Source organism: Engystomops pustulosus, unplaced genomic scaffold, assembly GCF_040894005.1.
Source record: "Engystomops pustulosus unplaced genomic scaffold, aEngPut4.maternal MAT_SCAFFOLD_97, whole genome shotgun sequence".
NCBI classification, from domain to species: Eukaryota; Metazoa; Chordata; class Amphibia; order Anura; family Leptodactylidae; genus Engystomops; species Engystomops pustulosus.
Genome location: NW_027284981.1, coordinates 305,782 through 325,010, shown reverse-complemented (window position 1 = coordinate 325,010; position 19,229 = coordinate 305,782). Strand labels below are relative to the sequence as shown.

Below are 19,229 nucleotides of genomic sequence, written 5' to 3'. Positions count from 1 at the left end.
GAAGGGGAAAACCATCACAGCTCCGGGCGTGACAAGGATAGAAGACAATACGCGACCACTAGACAGTTTATGTCCTTGTCCTATGACCACGCCATACAACATCGTTCTGTCACCTTACCCGTGTGACATCACTGCCATTTCCCTGTGACCTCATCAGCCAACACAATGCAGAGATCTTTTACATGTTCTGAGTCCAGTGTGGATGAAATGACACAATAAAATTCAGCAGAATTTGAGATCTGAGTCTCCATCGATGCAGGGTCATGTGACCCTGACCGCAACGCGAAGGAATGCTTAAAACCCTTCAGAACACTACAAAGGGAATCTATCATGAAGGACGGGCACCTCCGGGTACACAAGCAATGCTTAGCTCAGTAACCCTATAGCAGACAACCATAAATGTGACCTACCTCCGTCCCGATCTGCTGCCAGCCATAACGCAGTGTCAAAGACATCAGGGAGAGAGAGACCGTGTCCACAACTTTATTACAATGATACAACAGACAAAAATATAGACTTTTATGTGCACTTCTAGCTGTAGGAATGGGATGAGACTGTGCTACAATAGTACAAGGATACATCTCATGATAGATTCCCTTCAGCGAGCACAACACAAGGGCCTCATCACACACAACTTCATTTACTCAACACTTTATTTTGATGAAAGAAATACACGAACCTTTGTAGAAACAAGTCCAGAGCCTCGAGGCTGTGAGAGCTCATGCCCAGCCCCCGCGGTCACCTAATACTACATGGTCTTACAACCCCACAACCCTGGGAACAACGTAGTGCCTTATCCTTCAGAACCGAATAAAGTCCAACCTGTCTCATCCTCTTGCATAGATTGTGATTCTCCGTATGGGGGCTGTAGCCAAACTCCGCCAAATTGGGTTCAATTATGGGGAACATTTCTCCTGTTCCCCAAGTTAATTGCCACAGAGGCGCGCCACCACATAAAACATTGGCCACTAGAGCGCCTCACGTTTTGGCCTTCCTGCCTCTGTGGCTATTGGGAGATTTCAGAAGAGGGGACCTCGATGATCGGGTGTTACTGGCGGGGTTGGCAGTGAGGGAGCTGCGCAGAACACGCTCTGCGGGGGGACACGGACGCTTCCTGCTCTCGCTGGAGCTGCCATGTGGAGAGGACGATGGGCTAGGAGAGCTCACACTAGGGGGCTTGCGTTTTTTAATGAGACATTTTTCTTGGATAGGAACAGTGCGGGGGGAACGTCCACGGGGGGATTTGGAAAAACCGGCAGAGTTGGGTGAGATGGCGGGAGAGGTCTGGTTCGTGGTCTGTGGTCTAGTCCTGCCACTACGTGTCAGAGGGGTCCTTACAATCACCTCCTCATCAGACGAGTCATCATTGTCTGCTAGCGAGGAGTTCTGCTCCTTTGTTTCCACGAATTCGGCTTTGAATGGTTTGCACTTTCTTTGTAGAGAAGTCCTTGTGACTTGAGGACTGGCGGATCGTTCTGGAGAACTGTCTAATGTGTCATTAAGCAACACAGGACTAGAGTTGACTTTGAGTAAGGGGCGACACTTTGGTGGGCGGCCACGTTTCCGCTTTGGGGGGGACAAGGGCTCCTCAACGCCACTGCTGCTTGTACCCTCAATGGGCAAAATGGGAATGTCGGAAGATACACTGGGAATGATGGAATCAGCAGCCGGAGACAATTCAGAAGTTCTGAGGTTTTGCTTTGTGTCCAACTCATGAACTGCGGGTGCAGAGTCTCTGTGAGGAGGAACGAGTGACGTCACGCTCACAGGATCGTCACATTGCTTGGAGGACAACTGCTGAGCAACAACTAAGGGGACATCATGTGCTTTGGGGGACGCAGGGGGTGCAACAACAGGGGGTGCTTCAGGTGTTTTGGGGGTCAAAGGGGAGGAAACAATAGGAGACACTTCACGTCTCTTTGGGGGTCTTCCCCTCTTCCTTTTCTCTATAGGTGATCCACTTTCACTGTCCGAGTTTACCTTAAAGGTAGAATTTGGACTGACAGATGTCTGGATAGACGTAGAAGCCAAGTCTGAAGCAGCGCCCGGGTCATGAGACATGGAGGCAGAGCAGTCAGGCATCACCATATGCTTGTGCACACTGGGTACTGACCTTTGTGCTCTTGTTTTAGGGGGCCTCCCTCTCTTTCGCTTTGGTGGGGGGCTCCCAGTCTCAGAAGTCTCTTCAGAGAAGCGATCGTGAGAAGGGCTGAGAGGGGCAGGCATACAAGGACTCGGAGACTCATTCTCAGCGGCTGTCTGGTTCCCCTTATTTTGGCGGCGAGGAGTTGGAATTCTTTCTTGCACCACAGTAACAAGACGTCCAGGCAGTCGTCTCAGCACTTTTGCAGTAGGAGAGGTCTCTGTGGCTCCCGCAAGTGTAATCTCACAGTCTGCAAAGACTTTCTTGCGAGGGGTGCGAGGTGGTACTGGGCTGCCTGGCACCGCGCCCACTGGGCTGCCTGGCACCGCGCCCACTGGGCTGCCTGGCACCGCGCCCACTGGGCTGCCTGGCACCGCGCCCACTGGGCTGCCTGGCACCGCGCCCGTTTCTACAACGTTATCCATCACAGCGACCTCAGTAGTTGGCATCTCAGACTCAATGCCATTAGGAGCAGAGTCAGTTTCAGACATATCAATAGGAGGCAAAGCAGTGGAAAGTTCCTTGATTATAGGAGACGTACAGGCCACAATCTCTGCACTTGTAGAAGCATCTTCTGGTTCTGGAGTGGCTTGACTGTTCAGGGTGGGCGATGGATTTTCATGCTTGACTTCCTCCTCTTGGGATGGCAGTGCAACATCTGAAATGGTGGGGCCAACTGTGGGGTCCAAACTTTCAGATGGTTTGCTTCCTCTTAACCTTTCGCTCATGCGGACCCCAATGCGTTCAGGGTTCTTGGCGAGTACTGGAGTCTTCACTTTGCGACTTCTCCTGGCTTCTTCCTCCAAATTCACTTCTGTCATCAAACCAACCTCATCTTTTGCAAGGAAAAGGTCTTTACGAGCGGCTTCTACCTGCTCCTGTGGAGAAAGAAAAGCCTCATCAAAAAGTGGTCAAAATGTCCCAAGTGGCGTGTGAGGAGGAGACCGTGTCACTCACTTCCGCCTGCTTCAGCTCCTCTTTACTGACTTCTTCTAAGGAGGCTTCCAGGAAGCACATGGCATACCTCTCGATGGGCGTCAGCTGGAGAACAATAGGTACACGTTAATGCTCAGGGTAAGACACGTGGTACTTCCATGTGGTCATTTCAAGTGTTACCTGTTCCACCAAAGCAGAAATCTCCTGCTCCGCGCGGCTCGGCTCCTCTTCTTCTGGCTCCAAAGGCACATTTTCATTAAACTCTGCAAGATCTGCAACCTGTTCAGCTCTGACCAGAGATGCGGCCAGCGTGTCCTCCTCGTCCTCTGCACCACACAGCGCCTGCGGAAACCAGTCACAGAGCGTGAGAGCCGGACACCAGGGGACCACAAGAGCCTTCACACACAAGGCAAGCCAGAACCCAGAGCAATCATCATCATCATGGAGCCAGAACCCAGAGCGATGATCATCATCATGGAGCCAGAACCCAGAGCAATCATCATCATCATCATGGAGCCAGAACCCAGAGCGATCATCATCATCATCATGGAGCCAGAACCCAGAGCAATCATCATCATCATCATGGAGCCAGAACCCAGAGCAATCATCATCATCATGGAGCCAGAACCCAGAGCGACGCCATATAACGTATAGCGGATGGAGATCAGTCACCTGTTCCAGGATATGAGCTTGTCGAGATGTTGCTCCTTCTTCTGCAGAATCGTCCGGGGACGCATTGCGCACTTCAGATTCTTTGCGAGAGGTTTCTTCCATATCAAACAGCTCCCGGATCGATTGCTAAATAAAAAGAAAATGAGCAATCCAGCACATACACCCCGCTCGGGACTCTACAGGACACGGCACATACACCCCGCTCGGGACTCTACAGGACACGGCACATGCACCCCGCTCAGGACTCTACAGGACACGGCACATACACCCCGCTCGGGACTCTACAGGACACGGCACATGCACCCCGCTCAGGACTCTACAGGACACGGCACATGCACCCCGCTCAGGACTCTACAGGACACGGCACATGCACCCCGCTCAGGACTCTACAGGACACGGCACATGCACCCCGCTCAGGACTCTACAGGACACGGCACATGCACCCCGCTCAGGACTCTACAGGACACGGCACATGCACCCCGCTCAGGACTCTACAGGACACGGCACATGCACCCCGCTCAGGACTCTACAGGACACGGCACATGCACCCCGCTCAGGACTCTACAGGACACGGCACATGCACCCCGCTCAGGACTCTACAGGACACGGCACATGCACCCCGCTCAGGACTCTACAGGACACGGCACATGCACCCCGCTCAGGACTCTACAGGACACGGCACATGCACCCCGCTCGGGACTCTACAGGACACGGCACATGCACCCCGCTCGGGACTCTACAGGACACGGCACATGCACCCCGCTCAGGACTCTACAGGACACGGCACATGCACCCCGCTCAGGACTCTACAGGACACGGCACATGCACCCCGCTCAGGACTCTACAGGACACGGCACATGCACCCCGCTCAGGACTCTACAGGACACGGCACATGCACCCCGCTCAGGACTCTACAGGACACGGCACATGCACCCCGCTCAGGACTCTACAGGACACGGCACATGCACCCCGCTCAGGACTCTACAGGACACGGCACATGCACCCCGCTCAGGACTCTACAGGACACGGCACATGCACCCCGCTCAGGACTGGACACAGCACAGACACCCCGCTCAGGACTCTACAGGACACAGCACAGACACCCCGCTCAGGACTCTACAGGACACAGCACATACACCCCGCTCAGGACTTTACAGGACACAGCACATACACCCCGCTCAGGACTCTACAGGACACGGCACATGCACCCCGCTCAGGACTCTACAGGACACGGCACATGCACCCCGCTCAGGACTCTACAGGACACGGCACATGCACCCCGCTCAGGACTCTACAGGACACGGCACATGCACCCCGCTCAGGACTTTACAGGACACAGCACATACACCCTGCTCAGGACTCTACAGGACACGGCACATGCACCCCGCTCAGGACTTTACAGGACACAGCACATACACCCTGCTCAGGACTCTACAGGACACGGCACATACACCCCGCTCAGGACTTTACAGGACACGGCACATACACCCCGCTCGGGACTCTACAGGACACGGCACATACACCCCGCTCAGGACTCTACAGGACACGGCACATGCACCCCGCTCAGGACTCTACAGGACACGGCACATGCACCCCGCTCAGGACTCTACAGGACACGGCACATACACCCCGCTCAGGACTGGACACAGCACAGACACCCCGCTCAGGACTCTACAGGACACAGCACATACACCCCGCTCAGGACTTTACAGGACACAGCACATACACCCTGCTGAGGACTCTACAGGACACGGCACATACACCCCGCTCAGGACTCTACAGGACACGGCACATACACCCCGCTCAGGACTCTACAGGACACGGCACATGCACCCCGCTCGGGACTCTACAGGACACGGCACATACACCCCGCTCGGGACTCTACAGGACACGGCACATACACCCCGCTCGGGACTCTACAGGACACGGCACATGCACCCCGCTCGGGACTCTACAGGACACGGCACATGCACCCCGCTCGGGACTCTACAGGACACGGCACATGCACCCCGCTCGGGACTCTACAGGACACGGCACATGCACCCCGCTCAGGACTCTACAGGACACGGCACATACACCCCGCTCGGGACTCTACAGGACACGGCACATACACCCCGCTCGGGACTCTACAGGACACGGCACATACACCCCGCTCAGGACTCTACAGGACACGGCACATGCACCCCGCTCAGGACTCTACAGGACACAGCACATGCACCCCGCTCAGGACTCTACAGGACACGGCACATGCACCCCGCTCAGGACTCTACAGGACACAGCACATGCACCCCGCTCAGGACTCTACAGGACATCCCCAGGATCTCTCACTCACCTGCTTGAAGTAAGCTGTAGTGAAGTTTCCACCCTCTATGGCCATGTCTCCCAGCAAACGCTTCTGCTGGGCTTTCTTCAGAATATTTTCTTCCACAGTTCGCTCACTGACCAACCTAACACAAGAAGAAGGAGGAGAAGTAGAAGCGGCTGCAGATAAATGTCAGTAACAGAAGGGAAGGCTGCCGCTACCTGTAGATGTGCACGTCCCGCGTCTGTCCAATGCGGTGACAGCGGTCCTGCGCCTGCGCATCCATGGTGGGATTCCAATCGCTGTCATAAAAGATAACGGTGTCGGCCCCTGTAAGGTTCACTCCCACCCCCCCACTGCGGGTGGAAAGAATAAAGCAGAAGATCCGCTTGTCCATGTTGAACCTTTCCATCAGCACCTGGAGAGGAGTAAGGACAGGAGTGAGTCTCCTCTAGACACCGTGGTGTAGCTCCGCACCGGCGCTCCGTTACCTGTCTCTGCTCCACGCGGGTGGATCCATCCAGGCGCAGATAGATATGTCCGTGATAATTCAGAAACTGCTCCAAGATATCCAGCATCCGAGTCATCTGTGTGAAGAGGAGGACACGATGGCCACCGGACTTCAGCTGACGCAGCAGTCGATCCAGGGTTTGCAATTTTCCTGCAAACGAAAAAAGAAATACTGAGGACCCTCCTGTGGGAAAGCTGCAGGCCCCGGGGTCAAAGAGCAACTCGGGTGCTGCCACCTGCCAAAGGAAGTGATCACAAGCACACCAGGGCCCGGCCCATCTGTGCTGCGGCTTTTCCCATTCATCACGATGAACTTGCTCCGGAGTCCATTTTTACATCTTCCGTGATTAGGAGGAATCAAAAAGACAAACAGCCACACACACACCGCCCACACACACACACCGCCCACACAACGACACGCCGGGCCCACACACACACCGCCCACACAACGACACGCCGGGCCCACACACACACCGACCACACAACGACACGCCGGGCCCACACACACACCGCCCACACAACGACACGCCGGGCCCACACACACCGACCACACACACACACCGGGCCCACACAACGACACGCCGGGCCCACACACACACCGCCCACACACACACACCGCCCACACAACGACACGCCGGGCCCACACACACACCGCCCACACAACGACACGCCGGGCCCACACACACACCGCCCACACACACACACCGCCCACACAACGACACGCCGGGCCCACACACACACCGACCACACAACGACACGCCGGGCCCACACACACACCGCCCACACAACGACACGCCGGGCCCACACAACGACACGCCGGGTCCACACACACACCGCCCACACAACGACACGCCGGGCCCACACACACACCGCCCACACAACGACACACCGGGCCCACACACACACCGCCCACACAACGACACGCCGGGCCCACACACACACCGCCCACACAACGACACGCCGGGTCCACACACACACCGACCACACAACGACACGCCGGGCCCACACACACACCGCCCACACACACACACCGCCCACACAACGACACGCCGGGCCCACACACACACCGCCCACACACACACACCGCCCACACAACGACACGCCGGGCCCACACACACACCGACCACACAACGACACGCCGGGCCCACACACACACCGCCCACACACACACACCGCCCACACAACGACACGCCGGGCCCACACACACACCGACCACACAACGACACGCCGGGCCCACACACACACACCACACACACACACCGCCCACACACACACACCGGGCCCACACACACACACCGGGCCCACACAACGACACGCCGGGCCCACACACACCGACCACACACACACACCGCCCACACAACGACACGCCGGGCCCACACACACACCGCCCACACAACGACACGCCGGGTCCACACACACACACCGCCCACACAACGACACGCCGGGCCCACACAACGACACACCGGGCCCACACAACGACACACCGGGCCCACACAACGACACGCCGGGCCCACACACACCGACCACACACACACACACCGCCCACACAACGACACGCCGGGCCCACACACACACCGACCACACACACACCGCCCACACACACACACACCACACAACGACCACACACACACACACCACACAACGACCACACACACACACCACACAACGACCACACACACACACACCCACCACACAACGACCACACACACCACACAACGACCAGCCGGGCCCACACACACCCCGACCCCACAACGACACGCCGGGCCCACACACACCGACCACACAACGGCCACACACACCGACCACACAACGGCCACACACACACCCCGACCACACACACACACCGACCACACAACGACACGCCGGGCCCACACACACCCCGACCACACAACGACACGCCGGGCCCACACACACCGACCACACAACGGCCACACACACCGACCACACAACGGCCACACACACCGACCACACAACGGCCACACACACACCCCGACCACACACACACCCCGACCACACAACGACACGCCGGGCCCACACACACCGACCACACAACGGCCACACACACCGACCACACAACGGCCACACACACCGACCACACAACGGCCACACACACACCCCGACCACACACACACACCGACCACACAACGACACGCCGGGCCCACACACACCCCGACCACACAACGACACGCCGGGCCCACACACACCCCGACCACACAACGACACGCCGGGCCCACACACACCGACCACACAACGGCCACACACACACACCGACCACACAACGACACGCCGGGCCCACACACACCCCGACCACACAACGACACGCCGGGCCCACACACACCCCGACCCCACAACGACACGCCGGGCCCACACACACACCGCCCACACAACGACACGCCGGGCCCACACACACACCGCCCACACAACGACACGCCGGGCCCACAACGACACGCCGGGCCCACACACACCCCGACCCCACAACGACACGCCGGGCCCACACACACCCCGACCACACAACGACACGCCGGGCCCACACACACCCCGACCCCACAACGACACGCCGGGCCCACACACACACCGCCCACACAACGACACACCGGGCCCACACAACGACACACCGGGCCCACACAACGACACGCCGGGCCCACACACACCGACCACACACACACACACCGCCCACACAACGACACGCCGGGCCCACACACACACCGACCACACACACACCGCCCACACACACACACACCACACAACGACCACACACACACACACCACACAACGACCACACACACACACACCACACAACGACCACACACACACACCACACAACGACCACACACACACACACCCACCACACAACGACCACACACACCACACAACGACCAGCCGGGCCCACACACACCCCGACCCCACAACGACACGCCGGGCCCACACACACCGACCACACAACGGCCACACACACCGACCACACAACGGCCACACACACACCCCGACCACACACACACACCGACCACACAACGACACGCCGGGCCCACACACACCCCGACCACACAACGACACGCCGGGCCCACACACACCGACCACACAACGGCCACACACACCGACCACACAACGGCCACACACACCGACCACACAACGGCCACACACACACCCCGACCACACACACACCCCGACCACACAACGACACGCCGGGCCCACACACACCGACCACACAACGGCCACACACACCGACCACACAACGGCCACACACACCGACCACACAACGGCCACACACACACCCCGACCACACACACACACCGACCACACAACGACACGCCGGGCCCACACACACCCCGACCACACAACGACACGCCGGGCCCACACACACCCCGACCACACAACGACACGCCGGGCCCACACACACCGACCACACAACGGCCACACACACACACCGACCACACAACGACACGCCGGGCCCACACACACCCCGACCACACAACGACACGCCGGGCCCACACACACCCCGACCCCACAACGACACGCCGGGCCCACACACACACCGCCCACACAACGACACGCCGGGCCCACACACACACCGCCCACACAACGACACGCCGGGCCCACAACGACACGCCGGGCCCACACACACCCCGACCCCACAACGACACGCCGGGCCCACACACACCCCGACCACACAACGACACGCCGGGCCCACACACACCCCGACCCCACAACGACACGCCGGGCCCACACACACACACCACACAACGACCACACACACACACCGACTACACAACGGCCACACACACCGACCACACACACACACCACACAACGACCACACACACACACCGACCACACAACGACACGCCGGGCCCACACACACACCGCCCACACACACACACCGCCCACACAACGACACGCCGGGCCCACACACACACCGCCCACACAACGACACGCCGGGCCCACACACACACCGCCCACACACACACACCGCCCACACAACGACACGCCGGGCCCACACACACACCGCCCACACAACGACACGCCGGGCCCACACACACACCGCCCACACACACACACCGCCCACACAACGACACGCCGGGCCCACACACACACCGACCACACAACGACACGCCGGGCCCACACACACACACCACACACACACACCGGGCCCACACACACACACCGGGCCCACACAACGACACGCCGGGCCCACACACACCGACCACACACACACACCGCCCACACAACGACACACCGCCCACACAACGACACGCCGGGTCCACACACACACCGCCCACACAACGACACGCCGGGCCCACACACACACCGCCCACACAACGACACGCCGGGTCCACACACACACACCGCCCACACACACACCGCCCACACAACGACACGCCGGGCCCACACACACACCGACCACACAACGACACGCCGGGCCCACACACACACACCGCCCACACACACACACCGCCCACACACACACCGACCACACAACGACACGCCGGGCCCACACACACACCGCCCACACACACACACCGCCCACACAACGACACGCCGGGCCCACACACACACCGCCCACACAACGACACGCCGGGCCCACACACACACCGCCCACACACACACACCGCCCACACAACGACACGCCGGGCCCACACACACACCGACCACACAACGACACGCCGGGCCCACACACACACACCACACACACACACCGCCCACACACACACACCGGGCCCACACACACACACCGGGCCCACACAACGACACGCCGGGCCCACACACACCGACCACACACACACACCGCCCACACAACGACACGCCGGGCCCACACACACACCGCCCACACAACGACACACCGGGCCCACACACACACCGCCCACACAACGACACGCCGGGTCCACACACACACACCGCCCACACAACGACACGCCGGGCCCACACAACGACACACCGGGCCCACACAACGACACGCCGGGCCCACACAACGACACGCCGGGCCCACACACACCGACCACACACACACACACCGCCCACACAACGACACGCCGGGCCCACACACACACCGACCACACACACACCGCCCACACACACACACACCACACAACGACCACACACACACACACCACACAACGACCACACACACACACACCACACAACGACCACACACACACACCACACAACGACCACACACACACACACCCACCACACAACGACCACACACACCACACAACGACCAGCCGGGCCCACACACACCCCGACCCCACAACGACACGCCGGGCCCACACACACCGACCACACAACGGCCACACACACCGACCACACAACGGCCACACACACACCCCGACCACACACACACACCGACCACACAACGACACGCCGGGCCCACACACACCCCGACCACACAACGACACGCCGGGCCCACACACACCGACCACACAACGGCCACACACACCGACCACACAACGGCCACACACACCGACCACACAACGGCCACACACACACCCCGACCACACACACACCCCGAACACACAACGACACGCCGGGCCCACACACACCGACCACACAACGGCCACACACACCGACCACACAACGGCCACACACACCGACCACACAACGGCCACACACACACCCCGACCACACACACACACCGACCACACAACGACACGCCGGGCCCACACACACCCCGACCACACAACGACACGCCGGGCCCACACACACCCCGACCACACAACGACACGCCGGGCCCACACACACCGACCACACAACGGCCACACACACACACCGACCACACAACGACACGCCGGGCCCACACACACCCCGACCACACAACGACACGCCGGGCCCACACACACCCCGACCCCACAACGACACGCCGGGCCCACACACACCCCGACCCCACAACGACACGCCGGGCCCACAACGACACGCCGGGCCCACACACACCCCGACCCCACAACGACACGCCGGGCCCACACACACCCCGACCACACAACGACACGCCGGGCCCACACACACCCCGACCACACAACGACACGCCGGGCCCACACACACCCCGACCACACAACGACACGCCGGGCCCACACACACCCCGACCCCACAACGACACGCCGGGCCCACACACACCCCGACCCCACAACGACACGCCGGGCCCACACACACACACCACACAACGACACGCCGGGCCCACACACACCCCGACCCCACAACGACACGCCGGGCCCACACACACACACCACACAACGACCACACACACACACCGACTACACAACGGCCACACACACCGACCACACACACACACCACACAACGACCACACACACACACCGACCACACAACGACACGCCGGGCCCACACACACCCCGACCACACAACGACACGCCGGGCCCACACACACCCCGACCACACAACGACACGCCGGGCCCACACACACCCCGACCCCACAACGACACGCCGGGCCCACACACACCCCGACCCCACAACGACACGCCGGGCCCACACACACACACCACACAACGACCACACACACCGACCACACAACGGCCACACACACACCGACCACACACACACACCGACCACACACACACACCGACCACACACACACACCGACCACACACACACACACACACACCGACCACACACACACACCGACCACACACACACACCGACCACACAACGACACGCCGGGCCCACACACATCGACCACACAACGACACGCCGGGCCCACACACACCCCGACCCCACAACGACACACCGCCCACACACACCGACCACACAGCGGCCCCACACACACACAGCGGCCCCACACACACACACTCGGCCCCAGCCCCCCCACACACACACACACTCGGCCCCAGCCCCACACACACACACACACTCGGCCCCAGCCCCACACACACACACACACTCGGCCCCAGCCCCACACACCCACACAGCGGCCCCACACACACACCGACCACACAGCGGCCCCACACACACACACCGACCACACAGCGGCCCCACACACACACACACACAGACAGACCACACAGCGGCCCCACACACACACACACAGACAGACCACACAGCGGCCCCACACACACACACACACACACAGCGGCCCCACACACACACACACAGACAGACAGACAGACAGACCACACAGCAGCCCCACACGCACACCGACCACACAGCGGCCCCCCACGCACACCGACCACACAGCGGCCCCCCACGCACACCGACCACACAGCGGCCCCACACGCACACCGACCACACAGCGGCCCCACACGCACACCGACCACACAGCGGCCCCACACACACACCGACCACACATCGGCCCCACACACACACACACTCGGCCCCAGCCCCACAGCGGCCACACACACACACACACACAGACCACACACAGACCACACACACACCGACACGCCGGGCCCACACACACACACACACACACACACACACACCAACACGCCGGGCCCACACACACACCGACCACACAGCGGCCACACAACGACACGCCGGGCCCACACAGCGGCCACACAATGACACAGCAGCCACACAATGACACAGCGGCCATACTCAGCGGACACGCCCGGCCCACACACACCGACCCCACAATAACATGCCGGGCCCACACACACCGACCCCACAATGACACGCCGGGCCCACACAGCGGCCACACAATGACACAGCGACCACACACAGCGGACACGCCCGGCCCACACAACGACACGGGGTCACACAGCGGCCACACAATGACGCCGGCCCACACAGCGGCCACACAATGACGCCGGGCCACACAACGACACGCCCGGCCCACACAACAACATGCAGAAGAGTCTCACCGAACGCAAGCGGACGGTCTTATACATACATCACATATTTTACTACAAGACATCACAACAGGATGAGACGGCAGCAATAATCAGGATATCTGACTCCACCATAAGATATATATATATATACACACACACATACCCCCCCACACACATATATTTATATATGCATACTCCCCCCACACAGATATACATACATACCCCCACATATATATACACACACACATATATACATACCCCCACACATATATACATACCCCCACACACATATATATATACACACACACATATATATATACACACACACATATATATATACACACACACATATATATATACACACACATATATATATACACACACACATATATATATACACACACATATATATATATACACACACATATATATATATATACACACACACATATATATATACATATATATATATATATACATACCCCCCCACATATATACATACCCCCCCACAGATATACATACACAAGCCAGTACATGGCAGCAGCAGTCCCTCCCAGCAGGAGGCGCTGTACTCACCGCAGTCGTACTGGATTAGTCGGAGGTCAGGGAACTGTGTCCTCATATTGGAGATGATGCGATGCAGGCAGCGGGTGTGGGGGGTTAGCTCCCCGGACAGTCTGTTCTTGAAGAGGGACTCCTCTAACACCAGGGAGGGGGGTGGGTGAGAGGTGTGCAGAGTGATCTGTGGCGCCTCCACAGGAGGCATAGCAAATATAAACCTAGAAGGACACGATGTAGATAAGTAATGGGGCCTGGAGGATGACAAGGTGCCCACAGTGCAGGCTGCACCCACCTCTCGATGATGGGCGCCAGCTGCTCCAGGCGCTGCTGTGCCGTGTACATGCAGCTCCTCATAGCACCCATGTGAGCGGCGCCCGGCTGCAGGGTGCAGAGCCGCAGCACCTCGCTCCCATACACTGGAGCCAGGTTACTTCTCCTCTCATTCAGATGAAAAATCCTTTCTAGTCGCTCCAGCTTGTGATTTCTACGTCGCTCCTCTAGCGGCTCCTGTACAGAAAACATTCCCATTATTGTGTCAGAATCTCCCAGAAACATCCATCAGACATAACCAGGTGTGAGAACTTACCAGGTAGAACGGAGAGCGCGGCGGAGGCGGCAGCTGGCGCCGCAGACGGACGCTCACCACAGGATTGTGCGGGGGCCGCAGCTCGTCTGCTTCCATTGTGCGCTCAGACTCCGAGCCCAGGGTCATGCCGACTGCCTGGGGGTCCGCCTCAGAGAGGGACAAGGATGGCTCCGGTGCTAGGCTAGGGACAGGGAGCAGCGGGGGGGAAACAGCTGTAGGCACCGGGCTGGGTACTAAAGGGACGGGCTTAGGGGTGACATTGGGGTGCACAGTGGTTACAGGTGCCTGGGGAGGCAGGGCCGGGAGCAGAGGGATGTGAGAGGAAGGGGCAGAGAATGAGATGACCAGCGGCTGGCCGGCTGATGAGGGTGGCAGCAGTGACGTGGGTGCCGTGTCTACAGGTGCTGGGGACGACACATGAGGGCCGGGAGTCGGCCCCAGTAACAGAGAGGCTGGATCTAAGGAACAAGCAGGCAACGAGGACATAGGAGCAGGTGTGGAAGCTGGCAGCAGGGGCAAAGGAACAGGGGTAGAGGCTGGCAGTGAGGGCATAGGCGCTGGGGCAGGGGCTGGCATGGAGGGAGACTGTGTGGAGATGGGCAATGAGGGTTGTGGAGCTGGAATCCTGAGAGACAAGCAAGGCAGAGGAGACTGAGAGAAAGCAGAAATGACTGGCTGCACCAATGGAGAACCTTCAGCCGGCTCCAGAGCTGGAAGCACCTGGGCATCAGCGGCTACAGGAGGCAGGAGAGAAGACGCAGGCATGGGGGCATCAGACGCTACTGGAGGCAGGGCAGCAATCTTTGCCACCACAGCCGGTAGAGGAGAAGCAGCTACGGAAGTGACAGAGCCGGGGCTGGTAAACGTCAGCGAGGTGATGGGTGCAGACTGTCTCAATGGCGCCAGAGATATAGGAGCCGGTATAAGTATGGAGTGCGAGGACACCGGCTCACCAGATGATCCAGCAGAGGCCAACAAAGGAAAGGCAGATGCTCGAGACTGGGAAAATGTGGTGGAAGGGTTAGAAGATGCATTCACTATAGGAAGGGGCATCTTAGCAGAGGCCAAGAAAGGGACCGTGCCAGGGGAGGACAGCACGGGCACAGGGGAGGACAGCACGGGCACAGGGGAGGACAGCACGGGCACAGGGGAGGACAGCACGGGCACAGGGGAGGACAGCACGGGCACAGGGGAGGATGTATTGAGTACCAGAGGAGGCAATGACTCCGAGGCTTCCAGGAGAGGCACAGGGTCTGAGGACAGGATGAGAGGCTGGTTACCTGGGGCCTCCAGTACCAGAGGAGCAGGTGATGGAGCAGGGCCCGCTGCAGGTAAGGAGGGGATGGGAGAGGCTGCGGGTGCTGACACAGGCAGTATGGGTGATGTCCGTGGGAGCTGGAATGGGCTCTCAGAGAGACTAGGAGCCATTGAGCTTTGGCTGGTAGTGGAGATGGGCAGGGGGGCTGTGAATGACACTGGGGCAGCCAGCAAGGGCAGTGGAGCAGATACTGGAGCGTTGGGGGGTGTGTAGAGAACAGGCGAGGGGCCGCTGCTGCTGGATGCTAGTGGGGACAGGGTCAGTAGAGATACGGGACTGGTGAGGAAGCGAGCTGGGAGAGGGTAAGGGCCGGGCACTGTGGCCGGAGAGGAATTTGCTAGAAGGGCAGGAACTAAGCTCAAGTTGTAAGTGGGGGGAGCCGGAGCCATTTTTGGGATGCTGGAAGCAGGAGGGGAAGGAGGAGGGTTCTGAATGAGATTAACATACAGGGCATTATCAGAAGACGTGGAGGGGTTTGGGAGTGACTGTATGGCTGTACCATTCCCATTCAGGACCGGCGGCATGTCCAGGGGGCCAGCACTAGCCTCCGGATTGTGCAGAGGTTTTACAACCACTAGGCCAGGTGCAGTTTCGGGGAACAGCCCAGGGGTGGCGCTGCTGGGGGCCCCCGAGCAGTTGGGAATAGCGGGGCTCTGAATGTGTCTAGGAGAAGGAGAGTTGTGGTTTGTCAGCTGCACAGCAGCAGAGGTGGTCAGGATGCGTAGAGCCACTCCAGACACCGGGGGGCCCGGGCACTCCTCTACACTGGGCTGAGCAGTGCTGGGTGATGGGAGCCGGGCAGTCACTGCAGGGCTGGACATCATAAGCAGAGGGCTAGCGGCTAGAGACAGCGTGGAGGCAGAAGCCACTTGAGCTGCAAACAAACACAACGCAAGTCAGGCATCTCCCCCACCCACGGGCGCATGGGCATCCGCCTCCCCCCGTACATACCTGCTCCCTCTCGGGCAGGAGACTGTTCTGCAGGAGGACCAGGGATGACCCTAAGAAGAGGGCGTAGAGGTGGTGCCACCGGAGGGCGATGTGGAGCCGCAGCAATCTCCCTGGTGGGCTGTCTGACTACAATCTTCACCACACCGGAGGTAGGAACTAAATAAAGATAAAGGTTTGGTCAGATAGAGCTGCAGACACTCTTCTGAGGTGACACACCAGGGCAGGATCGCACCTTGGCTGGGAGAAGCTGCAGGGAGGCCGCTGCTGTTCAGGAGGGGATGCTGCAGAGACTGCACGGACACGGCCTGGACTCCAATCTGCGCCTGAGTGTTATTCGGCACCAACTGAGTGACTGGTGGCGCGGGCGGTGTGCTCTGCTGTGCCAGGGCCTGGAGGAGCGCCAGCTGGGCGGGCTGGCTGAGCAGATGGCCACCAGAAGACACCAGGTGAAGCACATTACCTGGGACACAACATGCAGTTACATTGTGTTGCATAGAAACCAAGAAATAAAAGGAGCAGTAATGTCCGGCGGAGAGGACTCTTACCCTGCACGGGCCGTGGCTGCCCTACTCCCATGGGTCGCACCGGAGCTCCGCTTAATGTCAGCTTGGTGCCCTGTAGCTGCAGGGTAAGAGGTTTGGTAGCAGCCGCACCTTGTAGAGGACGCCCACTGAGAGATGCCAGCTGTGCCAGGCTGATTACTTCTCCAGCTAAGAGACAGACGGGGGAACATTATATCTCACAGAGGAAACCTCATATACAGCAAAGGCCGTGCCGCAGCTACTTACAAGGCAGCCGTGCCTGCGTGTCAGGGGTCAGGATCAGCCTCTGGGGGGCGCTGCACACTGGCTGCGTGTTCTGCACCGGCACAGGCTTTCCTGCCCCATTCGACATTGGAGTCACAGATGGTGGTACTGGACCTGACTGGACAGTGAGCGGAGCTGCAAACATTAAAATGATGTGATGGTGAGTAAGAGGAGCGGACACAGTGAGGTAACAGCAGAGCGAGTGCTCTCACCCTTCAGCGCAGGAACAAGCGCAGGAGCAGGAGGACAGCTACTGGATGGCAACGATGGAGGAGCCGGGGGCTGCGGGCTGGAGAGCACATCCGGAGACTTTTGAATAGGACGGGGATTGTTAACCACAACAGAACGTGGATCCGGCTTAACAGGCTGAAGCGACCTGAAGAAAAGTAAATGATGTGAGACGAGCCACCAGCAGGCAGAATCCATGAAGACCAGGCCCAGGAGCTGCACACACCTGTTCACCTTCATCTTCAGAGTCCGAGGTCTCGGAGGTGGCTCAGGTGAGTCTGCTATCTCTTGGATCAGGGTGCGAGAAGGCTTGTACCGGGGCAGGAAGACATCACGCTCATAGCGGCTTACACGTCCTTCTAAGTTCACCAGATCGAACCAAGATGTATCTATATACTGGGGATACAGAGGAGGAGAGACCATTGTAGCCCCCAAAACTCTGGCA

The 19,229-nt window shown here is 59.5% G+C and overlaps 1 protein-coding gene across 3 annotated transcripts in view; it reads right to left on the bottom strand.

Annotated features, from left to right (window-relative positions):
* Nucleotides 1-635: 635 nt before the first annotated feature.
* The window catches only part of SRCAP (Snf2 related CREBBP activator protein), a 59,616-nt gene continuing 41,022 nt past the window's right edge, over nt 636-19,229 (bottom strand). For all 3 annotated transcript variants that reach the window (XM_072131587.1, XM_072131588.1, XM_072131589.1), the window contains exons 18-33: nt 19,011-19,180; nt 18,769-18,932; nt 18,539-18,691; nt 18,296-18,460; nt 17,983-18,210; nt 17,751-17,906; nt 15,482-17,673; nt 15,188-15,402; nt 14,911-15,113; nt 6,545-6,714; nt 6,275-6,471; nt 6,084-6,198; nt 3,752-3,877; nt 3,260-3,421; nt 3,101-3,184; nt 636-3,021 (exon numbers count right to left, since the gene is read on the bottom strand). In XM_072131587.1, coding sequence (XP_071987688.1) covers nt 979-3,021; nt 3,101-3,184; nt 3,260-3,421; nt 3,752-3,877; nt 6,084-6,198; nt 6,275-6,471; nt 6,545-6,714; nt 14,911-15,113; nt 15,188-15,402; nt 15,482-17,673; nt 17,751-17,906; nt 17,983-18,210; nt 18,296-18,460; nt 18,539-18,691; nt 18,769-18,932; nt 19,011-19,180 — 6,543 coding nt within the window. In that variant the 3' untranslated portion in view covers nt 636-978. The remainder of the gene's footprint in view (nt 3,022-3,100; nt 3,185-3,259; nt 3,422-3,751; nt 3,878-6,083; nt 6,199-6,274; nt 6,472-6,544; nt 6,715-14,910; nt 15,114-15,187; nt 15,403-15,481; nt 17,674-17,750; nt 17,907-17,982; nt 18,211-18,295; nt 18,461-18,538; nt 18,692-18,768; nt 18,933-19,010; nt 19,181-19,229) is intronic.